The following is a 20,921-nucleotide window of genomic DNA, read 5'->3' on the forward strand; positions in this document are numbered from 1 at the left end:
ACTTTCTATCCCAGTGCCCAATCCCATCCCAACCCAACCCTAATCCCCGCCCACCTCTCCTGACCCAATCCTAACAGCAAAATCCTACCTAACATGTATTGCGTGCTCCCCATCCTAAGTACTTCTCCATCCACTTTTAACCCTCAAAACCGTACCATTTGACCGAAGAGGAACCTCCAGCTCAGGGAAGTCCTCTGGTGACCAGGATGACTAAGGTCACACAAATAGCATTGGGGGCACCACAGACGCAAACCCAACTTGACCTGGTTCCAAAACCTCACCTGTCCCAACTGATCACACCTCAGTGGCAGCCATCCCTCCCCTCCCCATCTAACCGTGGCCACTCTAATGTCCAGCACATATTAGGTGCTCAGTAAATGCTGTTTGAATAAATGAATGAACAAATGAATGGACCATCTTCATTTATTAACCAAACTCTGCCCATCCCACTCAGTCCGACTCACGGCACACACTCGCTGGTGGGCCCTCAGCTGTGTATGGCAGAACCCTTGTCTCTGTGAGAGGCACCGTGTTGAACAGCCTCAGAGGGGGACACAGTCCAGGGGGTAACAGGTGATCTAGTGGTTCAAAATGAGACCGTGTCCCTAGGCCCACATTGGGAAGGGAGAGGACGGAGCGACCGCATCTGCCCCTGGGGCAGTAAGGTTCCCCAGAGACGGTCTTTGAGGCTGGAGGGTCCATCGTTCCTATAGCCAGTCCCTCAGCATCTTGCACACACTCACTCCTGCTTCTCTACCCACCTGCCCCACCACACGGGGAGCCTGGAGGAAAGCCCCAGTTGTGCCGGGCCAGCACAACCAAGGGTTTGGTGAGCCTGAGGTGGGGGGGCAGCGGTGAAAGATGTAGAAAAGACAAAGAGAATAAGCTGGGTCTAGCAGGATCTCCTGTGCCTGGCTGAGGCCACAGAGAGAGAAACCCAGAAGGCAAGCTGAGGTTTTATTTTATAGCCAAAGGTAAACAAGGTAGTGGTCACCATAGTTACAATGTTCTTGTGAGTTTCACTTGTTTTGGCAGCACTTGCTGCACTTCCCACAGCCCATTAGCTTCCCAGATAGGATCTAGGGGGCATCATAAGGTCAAGCCTAATTATGCTAAGAGGGCTGTGCCCTCTAAGCTGGGACTTGTTTGTGGCTTTGCCAACAGGTCAGTCCGAGGCTTAACCCTATAGCCGCTTCTACACCCGTCTCAGTTAATTCTAGGTCCCCATCACCATCTGGCCAAGCCCTGTGCCCTCTCTGACCTGGGCTCCACGGTGGCCTCCCTGTGTCCCTCCCACCTTACCTGGACTTCACTGTTTCAGAGCATGTCCCCATCCCGAAGGGGAGGCACCGGGGCGTGGCAGTTGCCCGGAACCACCACGGTGTTTTGGTGAGTGTGCGTGGGCAGGGGGCTGGAGGGCCTCAGGAGGCGGGCACTGACCCCTGTGGCAAACCCGTGTTCATGCCAGTCCTGACTGGCATGCTATTCTCAGGGCCAAGGCCAGGTGTCTCCCTGGCGCCAACTCCAGGGCTGATCTCAGCTCTGACCCTGGCACCAACGTCTACCCCTGGTGAGGGGTGAGCAAGCTGTTCCCGCATCCCCTGCCTGGTTGAGGCATGTGGTTCTGGGCAGCTGTGACTCAGGGGCCTGGGCTGGGGGTGACCCCGACTTTCCCTCTCCCTTTCTCCCTCTCTCCCCCAGATCTGCATTCAAGTGGTGGCCCGGCGGCCCCACAGCCTCAGCTCAGAACTCACAGGCACCTGCAGCCTGCTGGCCTCCAACCTCAGTCACCAGGCCCTGGTCTCTTTCAACGACATTGGTAAGGATACTCGCTGGCCTTGGGCAGCTCTAAGGAGGCTTCCTTGAGTCTCCAAGAAGGGGCACCTGCCCATGGAAGATACGGAAGGACACAGGCCCAGAGAGGGCAAGTTGGGCCTAGGCCCGCCGTGGGCTAAGTGTGGGCTTACCCCAAGCTGAACAAGGAGGCTGTCTGACTCTGAGCTCTTTCATGTGTATTTTTAAAGAAAATCTCCTGGATCCTGAGGCACATGCGGATGCTGGAGGCTGCTACAGGAACAAAAAAGGCAGCACTGAGAATACAGCCAGGCAGCGCCGGGCTCTGAAGGTCAAAGAGGAGGAAGAGGAGGAAGAGGAGGAGGAGGGAGCTGGTGAGAAGAGGCAGATCTGGGTTGCTCTCTGATGCTCTCAGAGCTGATGCCTAGGCTGGCAACTTCAGGGGTGAGAGCTGCCTAGGTCTGGGAGATGGGGAACAGTGGCTGGATTCTACTGTCTGGATTCTACAGGCCTGACCACCCCCAGCTCTGCCCCCCTCCATCTTACCGATGGGGAAACTGAGGCCCAGAGAGTGGGAGTGATGGGAGTGGCTCGCAGAGTCAGAGCCTGAGCAGGTCCTGGCTCTCTCGCAGCCTCTGAGACAAGGCTTCGCTGTTGGGAGCTTCACCAACTTCTTCCCTGAACTGAGCCCTTGGGGCTTGAATGGGGTGGGTGTCCTATAGGGCAGGACATGCCACCCTCACTCCTGCCCCAGTTCCATGCCCACTCCGGACCTGCTCCCTGTCTTGGCCCAGGCACCGAGATCGCCATCGTCCTGGATGGCTCGGGAAGCATTGATCCCCCCGACTTCCAGAGAGCCAAAGACTTCATCTCCAACATGATGAGGAAGATCTATGAGAAGTGCTTTGAGGTGGGCTTCCCTAGGAGCTAGACGCACACAGTCGGTTGCTATCTATCGCTATGAACAAACCACCTCGAAACAGCTACCATTGATCTGCTCACAGTTCTATGGGTCAGCTATTTGGGCTGGGCTCAGCTGGGCGGTTCTTCTGCTGCTGGTCTTGCCTGAATTTTCTCCTGCAGCTGCAGGCGTCTGGTTACTTGACTGGGACTGGTTGGCCTCACTTGTCTGGCCATGTGTGGTCAGATAGCAGGTCAGCCCAACGTTTCCATGGCTGCAACATTCCAAGAGGGCAAGACCTAATGCACACAAGCACTTCTCATGTCTCTGGTTGTATCCCATTTGCTGATATCCCAAAGGCCAAAGAAAGTCACATGGTGGCTAGGAAGGGGAGAGGGCGTACACAAGGACATGGGTTCAGGGAGAAGTCTGCGATCCACTGGGAGCCGTCACTGTCACATCTCCCTCTGCCTTAGCACCTCCTCTTGCCTTCAACAAGGAGGAATGAGTGGATTCTTCCTCAGCATCCAGGGGGAGCCATTCAAGGGCTTTGGGCATGGCGACTCTGCCAACCTTCTCCTCCCTCTGCCCCTCCCTCCAGTGCAGCTTTGCCCTGGTGCAATACGGAGGCGTGATCCAGACTGAGTTTGACCTTCGGTACAGCCAGGATGTGATGGCCTCCCTCAGCAAAGTCCAGAACATCACTCAAGTGAAGGATGTCACCAAGACAGCCTCTGCCATGCAGCATGTCCTGTGAGTGTGAGGGCAGCGGGAATTACCTCAACACCTACTGGGTGCTGGCCGGCATCCCTGCCTAGAGGCTTTGAGGCGTCATGCCTGGAGAGGTGGCAGGACAGAACGGTAAAGAGGAGAGGATCAGGGTTCTAGCTCCTCCTCGGTTGAGAGGAGAATGTGAGGTCTTTCAATCCAGCCTTGGCTGATGAATGGCACCCCAGGACAGTCCTCCAAAGAGCCTTCTGAGGACTCCTCTTGAGAGTGGAGCACAGAGCAGACCGTGGGGGGCTCAGTGGCCCGGCTGCCTGGGTCCACATCCCAGCGCCAGTCTGTACTTGGAGACCTGGGTGCCTGACCTCTCCGTGCTTGGTTCTCACGTGTAAAATGGGAATAATAATAGCCCTTGCCTTACAGCAGTGGTTCTCAATCTTGGCTGCACATTAGAATCACCTGGGAATCTTTTTAAAATCCTGATTTCTGGCCCTAACTGGTTTGGCTCAGTGGCTAGAGCGTCGGCCTGCGGACTCAAGGGTCCCGGGTTCGATTCCGGTCAAGGGCATGTACCTTGGTTGCAGGCACATCCCCAGTAGGGGGTGTGCAGGAGGCAGCTGATCGATGTTTCTCTCTCATCCATGTTTCTAACTCTCTATCCCTCTCCCTTCTTCTCTGTAAAAAATCAATAAAATATATATTTTTTAAAAATCCTGATTTCTGGGCCTCATCCTCCGGAAATTCTGTTTCTTTGTTACTAATGTTGTGGCCCTACCCCATAGCAAAGAAACAGAATTTCCGGAGGATGAGGACCAGGAGTCAGGATTTTGAAAAGATTTCCAGGTGATTCTAATGTGCAGCCAAGGTTGAGAACCACTGCCTTAGAGGATTCTGTGAGGATTAAATGGGTTAAAATACATACAGTGCCTATAAGAGTGCCTGGCACATACGTGCTTTGTAAATATTAGCCTCTGTTCTTAATGTCATTGTTATTCCCACACACATCTATTCCCTGTGCTGTCCAGCACCTTTCTGTTGGGAGCAGGTGCCCCACCCCCACCCAGCCCTGCTGTCCCCACCCCTCTTTGGGCCCTTGTTCCCCTGCGAGGGCACCTTAACCCTCTCCAATTCTAAAACAGGTTTGTGAACAAAATCTCCCCAAGCTCAGCCATCTCTCTGGCCAAGTCCTCCACTTCCTTTACTCTCCCTACTTAGAGACAACATCTTCTCACCAAGCCACGGCTCCAGAAAAGAGGCCTCCAAGGTCATGGTGGTGCTCACTGATGGGGAGATATTCATGGACCCCCTCAACCTCACGACTGTCATCAACTCCACAAAGATGCAAGGTGTTGAGCGCTTTGCCATTGGGGTAAGGGCCAGGAGCAGGGGGCGCCTCCTAAGTCTCTGTAGGGGAGGAGCCAGGGTTGCTGGGAGGGGCTTCTGTAAGCAGCTTACCAAACCCTGTTCTGTGCACTCACCAACGTTTCTCCCCGCCTCACGTCCGGGCAGCACACCCACTCCCACAGAGCCTCATTTCCCCAACGTGGTCACAGCTCACTTGCTCAGCAGTGACGGGGAGAGCAGCGGCAACTCCGGGAGCCCACATCAGGGTGGGTGGGGGGGTGGTCCTAGAAGAGACGGTGGTGGGCTGAGCCTTGGAGGACAGGCAGGGGTAACTGGCTGAGGGTCCAGGGGAGGAGGGGAGAGCGCTGCAGGCAGAGGGAACAGCGTGTGCAGAGGTGAGAAGGAGCCTGTGTGTTCCGGACAACACATGTAGACCGGTAAGACGACGGTATGTGTTTGGGGGAGAACAGGGAGCAGGGAAAGTAGGGGACAGGAGGTGGAGGCCCTGAAGGCCAGGCGGCGAGGCCGGCCCTCTCCCTGGGCCTGGAGAGGCCTTGGGGCTCAGGAAGCAGCCAGCCCTCAGGTGTGGATCCACGGATCCGGGGCCTCTGTGCAGGTGGGAGAGGCATTTACGAAGCCTAAGACTGAGACGGAGCTGAAGCTGATCGCCTCGCACCCCCCGGAGACCCATGCCTTCAAGGTGACCAACTACGCGGCGCTGGATGGGCTGCTGAGCCAACTGCAGCAAAGTATCGTTCCCATGGAAGGTGAGGGCTCCAGGGGCCTCGCCACCTGTGGCTGCCCCTCGGCATTCAGCAGGAGGTCTGAGCCCTGCCCTCCAGCCCCACCCCGGGGCTCCCTCCTTGTGACACTCAGGACAACTCCCTTCACCTCTTTGAGCCTCGGCTGTTCCATCTCTAAAAAGGCAACCGTATCCCCAGGCCTCTGCACTTCCCTGAGTCTCCACGCAGCTCTGATGAGCTGGCCTGGTGCTGGAGAAAGAAGGATGACTGGGGCGTGGAGACCCAGGCCCCGAAGGAGGGGGGGAACTGCCCAGGCTCTCGTCCGGTAGCTGCTAAAGCAGGACCCACATCTCCACTCTCAACTTGGTTCTGTTCCCATCACACCAAACCCAGTTCCGTCTGGGAGCCAGGCCAGGCTGGACCCTTCCCTGGCTTGGTTGCTCCCTCCACCTTGCCCAGAGCAGTGTCTCACTGGGTGTCTTGGCTTCCAGGCACGGTCGGAGAAGCCCTCCACTTCCAGCTGGCACAGGTCGGGTTCAGCGCCCAGATCCTGAAAGAGGTATGTGGCCAACTCAGCATGGAGGAGGGCCCAGCAACACCCAGGGACTAGGGGCCCCGGGCCACAGAGCAGCTCTGCCTCCTGGTCATGCCTCTGAAGGAGCCACGTTAGGATAACGGAAAACTTCCGCTTATCTGGGACCCTGAGGTAGACAAAAGAATGGCCATGTTCATCCCGGGGGTCGTCTTGTTCTGTGTGCTCAAGGATTGAGCTGTTCTTAAAATACACACTAGGCCAGTGATGGCGAACCTTTTGAGCTCGGCGTGTCAGCATTTTGAAAAACCCTAACTTAACTCTGGTGCCGTGTCACATATAGAAATTTTTTGATATTTGCAACCATAGTAAAACAAAGACTTATATTTTTGATATTTATTTTATATATTTAAATGCCATTTAACAAAGAAAAATCAACCAAAAAAATGAGTTTGCGTGTCACCTCAGACACGCGTGTCATAGGTTCGCCATCACTGCACTAGGAGCAGGCTTTGGCCTGGGCCAGCTCGCCAAGTTGCCTACTTCTCCCCACCAGAGGCACTGTTCCCACAGGTGGGCCGAGATGCAGGCACGGAGGGCAGGGCATGGTAGAAGCGCGGTTAGGACTGTCACTCAGCCCAGGCTGGGCGACCTGGGAAGGAGGAGACCAGCACTCTCTTCTCTGTCTCCTTTGAGTGCTTCCTTCACGCCTGGGCCAGGATGGCTTCTGCTCTGGGGTTGGTATTAGAGGGAAGGGTCATGGGTACAAGGCAGGAACCAGCCATCTCACATTCCTCCTGCATGGCTGGCCAGGTGGGCCTGGGGCCACGGAACACCCCTGTCCCCACCACAGCACAAGGTTCGCTGTGCTGGCAGTAGACCCGAGGTCACAGCGGCTGACCCCGGGCACCTCCAGCTCAAATGGCCTCCTTGTCGCCTGCAGGGGAAGCTGCTGCTCGGTGCTGTTGGGGCCTTTGATTGGTCCGGGGGCGTGTTGCTCTATGACAGGCACAGCTGCCGGGGCCAGTTCCTGAACCAGACGGTGGTGGACAGCAAGGCTGGAAAGCACAGCTACCTGGGTGAGGGCGGGGCCCGGAGACCACCTGGGTGAGGGCGGGGCCCGGAGACCACCTGGGTGAGGGCAGGGACACTGAGGTTTCACATTATGCTGCACTAGGCTTCCATGGACAGAGGGATGGACCCTGGTTAGGGATCTGGAAGCTGAAAATTAGGGCTCCTGGGAGGGGACAGGGCCTGCTCAGTACCGGATTCAGGGGGTGGCCCTAGATGGCTGCCTAGGGAAGGCGGGGCCTCCCTCCACCCCTCACCTCAGTCCTTACGTACTGGGTGTGCGGATGCGTGTATTTAGAGCAGAGCTGTATACATGATGATGTGTGTATGTCACATCTGTGTGGGGGGCAGGAGAGTGTGACCAGCAACAGTGGGTAAGTGGGAGAGCTCCCTGATGCCAATTTGAAGACGATGAGACCGACAGTCTCCTATTTTGTCCTCCTGCGCGGGCCACTTCGAAGGCCTGGCTGGGAAGGTGGGAGGGGAGGAGGGCGGGGGGGGGGGGGCAAAGGCGTGGCCCGTGGGAGCTCCTGATCACAGCCACACCACCCCTGCCCCAGGTTACTCGCTGGCCGAGCTGCACAAGGCCAGTGGTCCTTCCTACGTGGCCGGGGCTCCCCGGCACAAGCATCGAGGGGCCGTGTTTGAGCTCCGGGAGGAGGGCAGAGAGACCAACGTCGTGCCGGTGCTGGAGGGAGAGCAGGTGCCTGCCGGGGAGGGACCACGGACCCTCCATTACAGATGGGGATCGGAGGCCCGAGGGAAAGGGATGGGCTCCAGGGCACACCGTGGGTGAGGGGCCCAGCCTGGGCAGACCTCAGCGCCTCTGCCCTGGCCCTGCGTGTGCGACTGCCAGCGGTGCCCCGCGTGGGGCTCGGGCTGCTCTCCCAGGCTCCTGTGTTCCTCTGGAGAGCAGATCCATCTGGAATGACCCAGAGCTGGTGGCCTTGCTGAGGGGCGGGGGAGGGCCTCCCGCCGCCCGGTCAGCGAGCTCTCCCTGGGCTGTAGATGGGGTCCTATTTTGGCTCTGAGCTGTGTCCTGTGGACATCGACATGGATGGAACCACGGACCTCTTGCTGGTGGCGGCTCCGTTTTACCACGTTCGCGGACAGGAAGGCAGAGTCTACGTGTACCGCCTGAGTGAGCAGGTGGGAGAGCCTCCGTCTTTGCACGCTGGTGCAGGCTGCGGCCACCGGCCTGGCGCAGGGGTGGGGGAGGTGGAATGGCCCTGGCCCCGTCTTGCGTGGGAAGGCAGTGATGGGGAGGTGCTCAGGGTGGACAGCGGCTCACTCCCCCACCCTGTACCCCACTTCCTCATTTTCCCCACCTCATCATCTCCTGTTGGTGGTGACAACACCCCGAGTGGCAGCAGCTGATAAAGCATAAAGCAGGCTTTGCCTATTACCTCACCTGTTTCTCTAGCACCTGGGAGGTAGCTGTCACTCACACCTTACAGGCGAGGAAGCGGAGGCTCAGTGATGCTAAAACTTGTCCAAGTTCACATACAAGTGTGGGGAAGAGCCAAGACCAGAACCCAGGCCTCCCAACGGCCAGGCCAGTGCTGCCAACTGCGGGAGCAGAGGGCACAGGACCCGGCTCTACCACTCGCCCACTGAGCCAGCTTGGGAAGGCCCCCGCCTTTTCTGAGCCTCAGACTCCCTGCCAGGGACTCTGCGTTGACAAGCCCAGGGAGCAGGCCTCCCGGGTAGCGATGGGCTGGGCCCCCTGCCTGCCTGTCTGGAGGGCTGAGCTGCCTGCTTGCTTTACAGGGCAGTTCCTTCTCCTTGGCACACACGCTGAGTGGGCAGCCTGGGTTCCCTGATGCCCGATTTGGCTTTGCCATGGCAACAGTGGGGGACATCAGTCAGGATAAGCTCACGGACGTGGCCATCGGCGCCCCGCTGGAGGGTTTGGGGGCAGGTGATGGCGCCAGCTTCGGCAGTGTGTACATTTACAACGGATGCCGGGACGGCCTCTCTACCAGCCCCTCGCAGGTAACCCGCAGGGCTCTCTCCTACCTCTCCTCTGGGACAGTTACCCCTCCCCCCCCAGATGTAATGGCCTGAGCCCCAAGTCAGCTCCAGGTCTAAGTGCCAGGCAGTCCCACGGGGTTGGGGGTCCCCAGTGCAGGGCAGAAGTCACTCAGGCTGGCGGGAGGTTCCCGGCCCATCAGGTGGGGCAAGAGCTTGTGGCAACATCTGTCTACCCTGACCTGTACCCCCTTCCTTGGCATTCTTGGCTGTGGCCCTGCCTCAGCTCCTCCCCCCTCTCCTGCTGGCCTTTCTCTGGCTCCTAACCCCGCCCAACCCTCCCTGCCTGAGCTCTCACCCCCAGGGCTCTGTTGCCAACCTCTCATGCTATATCTTTTTTAAGTAAAATGATAGACATATCCTTCTTTTTTAAAAAAAAATTTTTTTATTGATTTCAGAGAGGAAGGAAGAGGGAGAGAGATAGAAACATCCATGATGAGAGAGAATCATGGATTGGCCGCCTCCTGCAAGTCCCCGACTGGGGATTGAGCCCACAACCTGGGCATGTGCCCTTGACCGGAACCGAACCTGGGACCCTTCAGTCCTAAGGCCAATGCTCTATCCACTGAGCCAAACCGGCTAGGCTCATGCTATATCTTTTATGGCACTTTCACCCCCTCCAACTGGCTTCTCTCCTCAGCCTCAGTCCCGTATGTCCAGCTGCCTCCTGGGCACCTCGCCTGGGTGGCTCCGAAGCAGCTCACTCTCCTGCTGCCCAACAGAAAGCAGCCTCTTCCCCCGAGACCTGCGGCTCTTCTGGGCCCCGTCTGCCCCCACCCCCCACCCCAGACACCCGGATAATCCCAGGTGCCCACACTGGGCACAGCCTGTCAGCCCCGTGTGCATCCCAACATTCCAGCTCTCTCCCAAGCCTGCCCTCCTGCCTCCTCCCCGTCTCCTGCCCTGTGTGTGATTAGACACCCCAGCCCCACATCAAGCCTCCTTGCACCCAACTCCCCTCCTGTTCCCAGCACTGGCTCCCAGCTGTTTCCTTAGACCACCCTGCTCGGCCACCCCTCTTCCTGCATCTCCCCTGTCCAGTCCCACACGCCCTTCCCGGCTCCATCCAAGCGCCTCTTCCCTGAGAGACCCTGCCCTGCTCTTTCCAGCTACTACATAATCGAGGGGTCCCCTTGAGAGGTGGGGACCGATGCTGATTTGCTGATTGAGTCACATCCAAAGGACTCTTTTCCCGCCCCCTGCCTTGCGCCTCTCCCTCCACAGCACATCAGGGCCGCAGCGGTCGCCCCCCGACTCCACTACTTCGGCATGTCCGTGGACGGTGGCCTGGATGTGACCGGCGATGGCCTTGCTGACATCACCGTGGGCACCCTTGGTCGGGCGGCTGTGCTCCGGTAGGGGTCTGCCCTGCCTTCTGGGGTCCCAGGCCCCTGCCTCACCCACTTGCCCTGCCCTACGGGACCCCATGAAGATGCCAGGCACTGACGGGAGAGAGTAGGTGGTTAGGGGCTGGGCTCTGGGTTTGAACCTCCGCTCTCACTTCCCGCTGTGTGCTTGGGCAGGTTGGTGAATTCTAAGTCCCCACGTTCTCATCTATAAATGGGAATAATAGCAGCGCCTACCTCACGGAGTTATGAGGCTCCATTGAGAGAATCTATGCCAAGTATTTAGCACAGTGCCCCATGGTGGCTGCCGTTATTGCTATCGTGGATGTCAGCGCTCCTGTGCCCGTCCCTAAGCGAATGACCAAGTAAAACGGACGGGGCGCCCATCTGCCCTGTGCTCTCCACTGAGCCCCAGACTTGGCTCTCAACTCAGCACCCCTCGTGTTGTAGCTCCCAGGCATCTCAGAGTCAACATGTCTACAATGGCCCTCGTCTTCTTAGTCTCCCCCAACCAGCCCCTCCCTGGGCTGCCCATCGCAGCAAATGACACCATTTGTTCAGGACAGAAACCCAGGAGTCATCCTTGATTCTCCTTATCCTTCCCCTGCCGCCCGTCAACACGTTTTTGTTGGCTCTGCCTCCCAAATAGCTCCCCCTACAACACACTGCCACCTCTCGCCTGGATCACCGCCATGGCGTTCTTCCCTAAAACCCAGGAGTCATCCTTGATTCTCTCCTTTTCCTTCCCCTGCCGCCCCGTCAACACATTTTTGTTGGCTCTGCCTCCCAAACACCTCCCCCTACAATACACTGTCACCTCTCGCCTGGATCACCGCCATGGCGTTCTTCCCTGCCCTCTCCCTGTGCTCCATTCTCCACGCAGCAGCCAGCGATCCCTTCATTCTGCTGCTTAAAACCCCTCAATGGCTCCCACTTAGAGTGAAACCCAAATTCCCTACCACGGCCTGCGAAGTTCTCCATGACCTGCCCTGCCCCTCCTCCCTCCCCGTCTCTTGCTACCCTCTGTCTCACTAACTGCTCCTGTCATGCTGACCCCTGTGTTCCTCAAACCAGGCTCCTTCCTACCGCAGGCCCTTTGCACTAGCTGTGCCTTCTGCCTGGATCTTTACATAGCTGGCTCTCTCAGATCTCAACTTAGATGTCTCCTCATTAGCGAGGCTGCCCTGACTACCCAACCTAAGGAGCCTCCAGTCTCCATGACCTTATCCTACTTTATTTTTATCATAGTCTTACCCGAACATAGTATTTTACTATTTCTTCTTGTTTATTTGCTTGTTGTCTATTTTCCCACTAGAGCAGGGATTTGTCTCTTTCGCTGAAGACTCAGAACAGCAGTGGCCCATGAGACTTGATAATATCCATTGAAGGAATGAATGAGCCAAGCACTGATACAGAAGACTGCGGTCACTTCTCATGGTCCTCTCTGCTGTCTTGTTTAGCTCAAGACCTGTGGTGCGCCTGGTGGTGTCCCTCACCTTCACCCCCGAGGCGCTGCCCATTGGCTTCAACAGCAGCGTGGACGTGAATTTGTGTTTTGAAATCAGCTCTGGGACCACAGCTGCCATGTCAGGTAACAGGCAGCCTAGCTGGCCCAGGCAGTGTTGGGGTCATTTCTTGTTGGCTTCGGGGCAGGGAAAGAGGATGGGGTGGGTGGGGCTATGTGAGTGATGAGGTTCTGGGGTTTGAAATCCCTCTATTTGGAGCTTAGCTCCTTTGACATTAGGTTCCGTTCAGGGTGAAGTGCCCTAGAAAAGGGCGACCTGCTGGGGAGTCCGCACTCTGCAGGGGTGTCTCTGACCCTGTTGGGAAGAAGGACCTTGGATCCCTTCCTCAGGTGTGAAGGGTTGAGTTTCTGAAAAAAGATTCAGGAAAGGGCAGCCGTTTCTCCATCCCCATCCACGGTGCCCACGGGTGTGCAGGGGACCCTGAGACGTGCCCTTCCTCTTCCTCTCTGATTTACATCTTCCCCCGCAACCCCGGCCCTCCTGGCCCTCCTCGCTATGTCTCCCTGGCCCAGGTGGGATGGGATGACCTGCCGGAGGTGGAGGCCTGGCCTCTCTTCCCATCCCTTCCTGGCACTGGTTGGGAGATTGTTTCCAGGAGGCAGAGGGTGGGCCCGGCTTTCGCAGCCCAGGCACTTCCTGGCAGCCCAAGAGCTCCCCTCCAGAGCCACCCATCAGCAAGAGTCCCCAAGGTGTCGAGTCTCAGCAGCAGTCCCTGAATGTCTCTGGTTCCTGCAAATAAGAAAGCCCTCTCGGGGTGGGTGGCTTTCCTGCAGAAGGAGGCCATTATCAAATGCGGAGAGGAAATGACGGGCCTATCAGGTCCAGCTGTACAGGCGGAACGATTCAGGCCGTGGAGCCCGCACGGCTGCTGCTGAGCAGCTGTGTGACAAGAAGCAGGTGTCTTTCCCTCTCTGGTCCTGGTTTCTGTTCTGTACAGTAAAGGAGTTGGCCCAGGTAATCTGTAAGGTGCTTCCAGCTCTGCTGTCCTCAGGTGTTACTCTCTGGTTTCTCTCTCCATTTCATGTTGTTTCCTCTCCTCCTCCATTTCTCCCCGAATCCCAGCCTCCTTCCTGAGTCCTCCCTCTCCTAGGGAAGAAAGCCTCAGCCCTGGGAATGTGCTGCTCTGGGTTGGGGGTTGGGACACTGAGGGACGCTAGCCAGGTGCCAGAAGACCATGAGAAAAGTACTTTCAAAGTGAAGAAACTCAGAAGTCCAGCCCCAGGGAAGCACCTAGGTGGGGCCACACCCTGGAGTGGCTCCCGGGGAGCCTCAGGCGGGCTGGGGGTGCTGTGTCTGGGGCTGGCCCATCCCAGCCTCATCGGGAAGGTCTGGTCTTCACTCCCAGGCCTCAGAGGGACGTCCCTGAATTTCACGTTGGACGTGGATGTGTTGAAGGAGAGGAAGAGGCTGCAGTGTGCGGACCAGAGAACTTGTCAGAGCTGCCTTCGGGAGTGGGGCAGTGGGCCCCGTTTCTGTGAGTCCCGCCTGCTCAGCCCCACAGAGGGAGAGGTGAGTGAGGAGTTTAGGAAAGTCCAGAGGGGTCTGTGCTTTGATACAAGAACTGAGGGGTGTGCAATGAAGGGTATGTATCCGTCCATACAAACTAGACAATTAACATAATAGCCCAGCCAGTGTGGCTCCGTGGTTGAGCATTGACCTATGAATCAGGAGGTCATGGTTAGATTCCCGGTCAGGGCACCTGCCCAGGTTGCAGGCTTGATCCCCAGTAGAGGGTGTGCAGGAGGCAGCCGATCAAAGATTCTCTCTTATCATTGATGTTTCTATCCCTCTCTTCCTCTCCCTTCCTCTCTGAAATCAATTTAAAAATATTTTAAAATATATATATTTTTAAAAAATGATAGATCAGGAACCATATAATAGCATGGGTGATGAAGTTAATTGTTAGAAATCCAAATGAAAGAAATGTGCTGAAATTGAACATTAACTATATCTTTGAGCTTCCTAGCATCTGAACAGAAAGAGAAATATTCTAATTGCTGTTTATTCCTTTCCCCTGTCAACTGACCTAAGAGTGGAGCTGAGGGTCCTTCTTCAAATCATTATCAGAAAAACTGAATGAGAGAAAGTAGAAATAGAAGGAGAAAAGTTATTATTTACGAAGGTTTCCACCTGACAAAGGTGTCTACAAACACTCACAGAAAATGTATTTGTCGTAATACTTTTTGTAATACTTTAAGCAATAAAACAATAAAAAAAATTTCTTTCAAACAGAAAAAAAAAAAAGAAAAGAAAATGTATTTGTCAGGACTCAGGGCCTGACTGGCCCTAGAACTTTGGACCTATAAGGATCATTTATTCCAACAACCTCATACGTTATGCTTCTAACCACACATCTGTCCCCACATCTGTTCCAGTTGTTAATAGGATTAAGAAAGAGTTTCCAGTGAGTCCGTGGCTTCTTTAAATAGAAGCATAACTACTCCTTCCACCAGGAGTCATGCTCACCTACTCTGCTGGCTCGAAGCTTCTACCATGGCTCACTCAGAGAGGGCAAATGCCATCCCAGGGTGGCATTTTGTTTTTCACCTCTCATATGTCCTTCATGCTGTTCTGTAAACACAGATGTGACCATGAGTCGTCCCTCAGTGCCTCCCATTTGCTCTCTGAATAAAATCATCAGGTTTTTAAAGAATATATTGTTTTCTTAACATATATTTTTTATTGATTTCAGAGAAGGGAGAGGGGGAGATAAAAACATGTATGATGAGAGAGAACCAGTGATCGGTTGCCTCCTGCATACCTCCCACCAGGGATCAAGCCCTGAGCATGTGCCCTGACCGGAAATTGAACTGCCACCTCTTGGTTCGTAGGTCGATGCTCAACCACTGAGCCACACAGGCTGGGCAAAGTTGTCAGTTTTTAACTCCTTAGGATTGGGGTGGAAACCATAAGGAGTTATGAGATTTGAGAGCAGATCCAGGGGTTTTTCTAATGCTCTTGGCAGCTTGGTTCAATGACAGCTTCCCTTCAGCCTGGCTTGTTGGGAGGAGGCTTAGGACTTCTGGCTCTCCACTGTCATGCTTTATTTCATGACTACACCGAAGTTAAAGGCATTCTCCTTGTCATCTTCTGCCCCACATCCGACTGCAACTCCGCCTTCCTGGTGACTGCAGCTCTGTGAAGAGGACTGCTTCTCCAACATTACTGTCAAGGTCAGCTACCACCTCCAGAACTCCAAGGACCAGATGAGCCATCCCCACCCTGTCCTGGACATCTACAGTGAGCCCTCCGCCATCTTCCAGGTGACTGTACCCACAGCTGGGACCAGACCCTCCGGGGCACCATCCTCCAAAGCACCTGCTCCCCTAACTTCAAAGAATGTTAGAATTGGGAGGGTCTTCAGACAGCATTTGGGCCCCTTACTGCACCAAGGGGCCTCACTGGTGGGTAACCACGTCTCCAAACTAGTTCCTTTGTGTTCAGAGTGCTTGCTGCATATTTAATGAAGCATTTGAACACACTGCCTGACTTGGCAAGGGTGTCTGATGACCGTGCGGTGGGGTCCCATGTGGGGACTGGACTGGAGCCACCCTGCCCTGCTGGCAGAGAGGATGCCCTTTGGCACAGCTGTCTACCCAGGTCCCGCTCAGGGCCTTTGGGCTGAATGTCTGGCCCCACCTAACTTGCCCCTAACGGGAAGGTAGTGTCACAAGAAACTTTTCTCATTACCAAGGGAAACCAGAGAGGGAAAGCAAACAGTCATATTTCCTGACTCTATGATATCTAAGGTGATTTTGCTTGTACCCAGGCTCTGGAATATTCTATCTGTCTACATTTAGAGAGTGTTATGGGGTATAGAAAAGTCAGCAGGATCAAAGAAGTGACAACGTGAGCCTTAAAGAGTAATAATTACAGTCAGTTGGGATGAGTTGAGTCTCCAAAATTTGAACTAAAAAGCCAACAGCTTTTCTGTTCATGCAGGCACAGAAAAGCTCAGGTAACTTAGTTCTAGGTAATCATAGGACAGTCCCGACTGTCCAATATTTTTTACCCAAATGCTCTGTTAATTATACAAGATTTTAGCTCCAGTTTTGGTCAATATCGAATGTATTAATCACAAACAGTAAATAGAGCCCTGCCTGGGTAGTTTAGTTGGTTAGAGAGTCATTATGATACTCCAAGGTTGCGGGTTCGATCCCTGGTCAGGGCATATACAAGAATCAACCAATGAATACGTAAATAAGTAGAACAACAAATTGATGTCTCTCTCTCTCAAAACGAAACAAAATAGTAAATAGAAATAAAAGAGTAACACAATCAGGGTGACTGTTTTCACTGCTCATCTGCCCAGGAATAGAGGGAATCAGGTTTGTCTATGAACAAAGACTGACATCTTAATTTTTTAGGCAAGAGACTTTATTTTAAATTTATAATAGTATATTTATTTTGTAAAGAATTAAACATTTTTAATGTGTTTTTATTGATTTCAGAGAGGAAGTGAGAGGGGGAGAGAGATCTAGAAACATCAATGATGGGAGAGAATCACTGATCGGCTGCCTCCTGCAGGCCCCAGTGTCCCTGACGCGGAATTGACCGTGACCTCCTCCTGCATGGGTCGATGCTCAACCACTGAGCCACACCGACCAGGCTAAAGAATTTTTTTAAAAATTGGTATTGACAGCAAGTTAGATGAAAAAAAGATTGGGAAAATTAATGTAATAAAGTTTTGTCAATAAGCAGATGATCACTAATTATAGATATATTTTTAAAAAACTATTTTGAATTAAGTTGGTTTACTATAAAGTTATAAGCACACTCCAAAATAATCCCCATGCATTCTTTTTTAAAAAAATATATTTTTTATGGATTTTAGAGAGGGAGGGGTAGGGAGAGAGATAGAAACATCAATGGTGAGAGAGAATCATTGATCAGCTGCCTCTTGCACGCCCCACACTGAGGATCCAGCCTGCAACCCGTGCATGTGCCCTGACCAGGAATCGAACCATGACCTCCTGGTTCATAAGTTGATGCTCAACCACTGAGCCATGCTGGCCAGGCTCCCCATACATTCTTTATCCAGATTTTCAAAATGTTAACATCTGCACGTTTTGTTATTCACATTGCTTTATCATTCTTTCTCGATATATATAGACAGTACATATACATATATACAAATTACACACTTATACACATTTATATTTCTGAACCATTTGAGAGTAAGTTATACATTTGATGCCTTACCCTCCAGTATTCAGTATCTATTTCCTAAAATCAAGGACATTCTCTTACAAAACCTCAGTGCAATGATCAAAATCAGGAAATAATAATAAAATACTATTACCTAATTTATTTAAATCTCATCAGTTGTCCTATTAATGTCCTTTATTGCAAAAGAAAAAACTTTTTCTGCCGGTCCAGCATCATTTATTGCATTTTGTCATCACTTATCTTTGGTCTCCTTTAATTTGGAGCAGTTTCTCAGTCTTTAATGACTTCAACATTTCCGAAGGATACAGGCCAGTTATTTTGTAGAATGTTTCTCAACTTGAAGTTGTCTGATGTTTCCTCACGATTAGATTGTGCGTTTTGGGCAAGAATATCATAGAAGTGAAGTTGGTCCTTCTAGGTGTCATGTCAGGGGCACACTGCTTTGTCCCACGACTGGTGCTATTTCCCTGGTCATGAATAAGTATCTTATAGGCGATGCTTGGAGATTATGAATGTATCCTGTTTAACATCCATTCATGATTCTTACCTGAATCAATGATTACTTTGATGGTCTGGCAAAGACATTTTTTATTCCACTGATAAAATGGACGAGGAGGCGTGATTTGGTATTAGTTTAAGCACACAGATGTTTCCAGAGAATGAGTTCCAGCTGGGAGCTTAAGGTAGTTTAAGCTTGCTCATGCTCACTGGGTTTGGGTGAAAGAGAGCAGGCTACTTGTCTATATTAAAAACAAAACTAAAGAAAATCCAAAAAACTTTGCCCCAAACTATTGACCCAGTCGGAGTGTCAAGCTCTGACTTCTGCAAATTGCATCTCCAGTCTCCAGGAAGTAGGAGGTTTCCTTTCTAACTCTGGCTCCTTTCCCGCTTCAGGCCCTGGGCAGAGTCCTTGCGTAAGCTGCTGATGCGGTCACTGGCTGCTGGGGAGAGAAATGCAGAGATTTCCCAGTTAAGGAGCTGGCTGTTTCCTTCATAATAAAAAATGAACCCACCCCTAGCTGTTTTGGCTCAATGGATAAAGCGTTGGATTGAAGGGTCCCGGGTTCGATTCCAATCAAGGGCACATGCCCAGGTTGCAGGCTCGATCCCCAGTGGGGGGCCTACAGGAGGCAGCCAATCAATGATTCTCTCTCATCATTGATGTTTCTCTCTCTCCCTTCCTCTCAGAAATCAATAAAACAAACAAACGAACAAAAACACCCAGATTCTTTAGAAACTTTGATTTTTCAACCTGAATAGGGCTTTTCAACTTTGCCTGGGCCTGTGGACCCTCTGTGACTCTCTGAATTGGTTTGGTTTAGTGTAGGAGTGATTGCAAGGGGAATATTTAACCCCCAGGACTACCCACGGAATCAGAGGGTGTGCAGGACTGGATTTTGACAATATTTGATTAGGTGTCTTCCATTTGTGCCCCTGCTGTTCCTACCTCTACTTGAAAGGACTAAGAAAACTCTTCTTCATATAGGTTTTCCTCCCCCAAATTTCAAAGTACACAGTGAGTTGTGAGTGTTGGTGCTTCATTCTGCTGATAGAAATGTGACAGGCCCTCCCACCATTCCATGAAGGTCACCCCATTTTTCACCTTGGCCAGAGGCCTGACTCATGGTGTACCTGTGTTGTAGGACCAAGCACACCCCCTACCTGACAGGCTGTCACTTGCCATCTGTTACCCAACTGTTCCTCCTACCGCTGCCAGATCAAGGAATGTCACAGTCACAGCCATGTGGACACAGCCCAGCCTGTCCCGCATGTCCTAAGGAGATCACGAGGGAAGGCTGCGGGGATGGCGGGGTCCCTGGGCTAATCCTGCCCCCTTCTCGTTACAGCTGCCCTACGAGAAGGCCTGCAAGAATAAGCTGTTTTGTGTTGCTGAGTTACAGCTGACCACCACCTCTCCGTGAGTCGGATCCAGTCATCACAGTTTCTGTAGTAAACTTCCTCCTGACTTACCTGAACCGACCATTCCCTCTCCTTCCCCTCATGGCCCACAAAGGGCTTTGCATTTATTATCTCATTGCTTCCCCAGCCATCCCATAAGGGAGGCAACACAGAGATCTGCTTTCCCATTTTACTGATTAGAGAACAGAATCAGTAGTTGGGAGCCTGCGTGGAGTCACAGGTAGACTTGAACCCAGGTCTCCGACATCCTGGGCAATGCTGTTTTCATAAGCCTGTGTCAGTTAGAGGCAACCTCTTCCCCGACTCACCTCTTAATCAAATTACTTAATTCAGTAAATGTTTATGGAGCGTCTACTCTGTGCCAAGCACTCCAGGTGCTGCAGATACAGCAGCGAACAACACAGACAAAGAGCCCTGCCTTCCTGCTGCTTTTAGGGGGAGAAGACAACAAATAAGTAAATATTATGGCAGGGAAGGTGGGAGGGAGTACGGGGTGGAGGTGGGGTGGCAGTTTTAAATGGAGTGGTCAGGCAAGGGCTCGCTGAGGAGGCTTTTTGGTACACATAGGAGGTTGAGGAATGACTATGTGGGTATTGGAAGGAAGAGCAAGTGCAAATGCCCTGGATGGGAGGAATGGCCAGGACCTAGCAGTGGTTGCAGGAGCATGAGGGGAGAGAGGCAATGTGTGGGCAGGGGACGGTCACCCGGGGCTGCACAGGCCTTCTTGCATGGGGCTGTTACTGGGAGCTGGGAAGCCAGAGGAATGGATGATCTTTCATTTGTCACTGGGTCATTCTTGCTGCTGTGTTGAGAACAGAAGTAGGAGCAAAGGTGGAAGCAGGGAGCTAGCAAGGAGCTCTTACAATAACTCAGGGGAGAAGGGATGGTGCCTTGGGCAAGGTGGTAGCAGTGAAGGTGGTTATGTTCTGAAGTTAAAGCCCACAGAATTTGATGACATAGTGGAGGTGGGGAGGGAGGGAAAGAGAGGGGTCTAAGAAATCTTTCAAGGCTTCAGCCTGAGCATCTAGAACTGTGCTGTCCAATTTTAATTTAAATTAAATAAAATTAAAATTTTAGCCCCTCAGTTGTACTGTGCACATTTCAGGTGCTCAGTACCCACGTATGGCTAGTGATACTGCACAGCACAGCAATAACCACTTCCATGACCGCAACAGTTCTAGGACAGCAGTGATGCCAAGACCTGAACTGGGGAAGCCTTTGGAAGAATGACTTTGGAAGGCAGGGTGGGGAGGAAGAGAGCACGAGTTTGGTTTGGGACGTATGGTGGTCTTAAGTGCCCTCCCGGCTACCAGTGCTGCGTGTATAACATGGTACCGATGGCCAGTGCTTCTAGACGTTTGCAAGACTTGTGTTTCAGATGTGCATGGCTTAGCGTTGCCCATCTCAATCGATAAGGATCCAATTCAAGACGTTTGAGTGCTTTGGAATCCAGCCTAACAAGCAGACACAGCTGCTTCCAACAGGGAATTAATGAAACCAAGCACTGCCCTCTTAGCCAATGTGTGTGAACTAGAGACATAGCACACACAGCTGGCCCTACATCACCCCCTAGTGTACATACATAGCAAGCAGCCTCTTTGTTTTTCAAAAGTATTACTAAGCCTAATCTTTAGCATCCAAACACTTCAGTGGTTTTTGACCTTGTGGACATAGATCACCCAAAGAATCTAAGGCAGTGGTCGGCAAACTGCGGCTCGCGAGCCACATGCGGCTCTTTGGCCCCTTGAGTGTGGCTCTTTCACAAAATACCGACTTCTGCACATGGGCCACGAAGTTTCAATTGCACTGTACGTGCGC

The 20,921-nt window shown here is 53.0% G+C and overlaps 1 protein-coding gene across 1 annotated transcript in view; it reads left to right on the forward strand.

The window, feature by feature from the left end:
• The window catches only part of ITGAE (integrin, alpha E (antigen CD103, human mucosal lymphocyte antigen 1; alpha polypeptide)), a 61,233-nt gene that overhangs the window by 22,346 nt on the left and 17,966 nt on the right, over positions 1–20,921 (forward strand). Inside the window, exons 4-20 of the mRNA XM_014541935.1 lie at positions 1,322–1,389; positions 1,702–1,819; positions 2,025–2,168; positions 2,589–2,704; positions 3,297–3,448; positions 4,637–4,790; positions 5,382–5,532; positions 6,000–6,067; positions 6,984–7,119; positions 7,672–7,814; positions 8,120–8,260; positions 8,882–9,106; positions 10,367–10,497; positions 11,949–12,079; positions 13,360–13,523; positions 15,149–15,277; positions 19,031–19,101. Coding sequence (XP_014397421.1) covers positions 1,322–1,389; positions 1,702–1,819; positions 2,025–2,168; positions 2,589–2,704; positions 3,297–3,448; positions 4,637–4,790; positions 5,382–5,532; positions 6,000–6,067; positions 6,984–7,119; positions 7,672–7,814; positions 8,120–8,260; positions 8,882–9,106; positions 10,367–10,497; positions 11,949–12,079; positions 13,360–13,523; positions 15,149–15,277; positions 19,031–19,101 — 2,242 coding nt within the window. The remainder of the gene's footprint in view (positions 1–1,321; positions 1,390–1,701; positions 1,820–2,024; positions 2,169–2,588; positions 2,705–3,296; positions 3,449–4,636; positions 4,791–5,381; positions 5,533–5,999; positions 6,068–6,983; positions 7,120–7,671; positions 7,815–8,119; positions 8,261–8,881; positions 9,107–10,366; positions 10,498–11,948; positions 12,080–13,359; positions 13,524–15,148; positions 15,278–19,030; positions 19,102–20,921) is intronic.

The sequence above is a fragment of the Myotis brandtii genome, unplaced genomic scaffold, assembly GCF_000412655.1.
Source record: "Myotis brandtii unplaced genomic scaffold, ASM41265v1 scaffold284, whole genome shotgun sequence".
Classification (NCBI taxonomy): domain Eukaryota; kingdom Metazoa; phylum Chordata; class Mammalia; order Chiroptera; family Vespertilionidae; genus Myotis; species Myotis brandtii.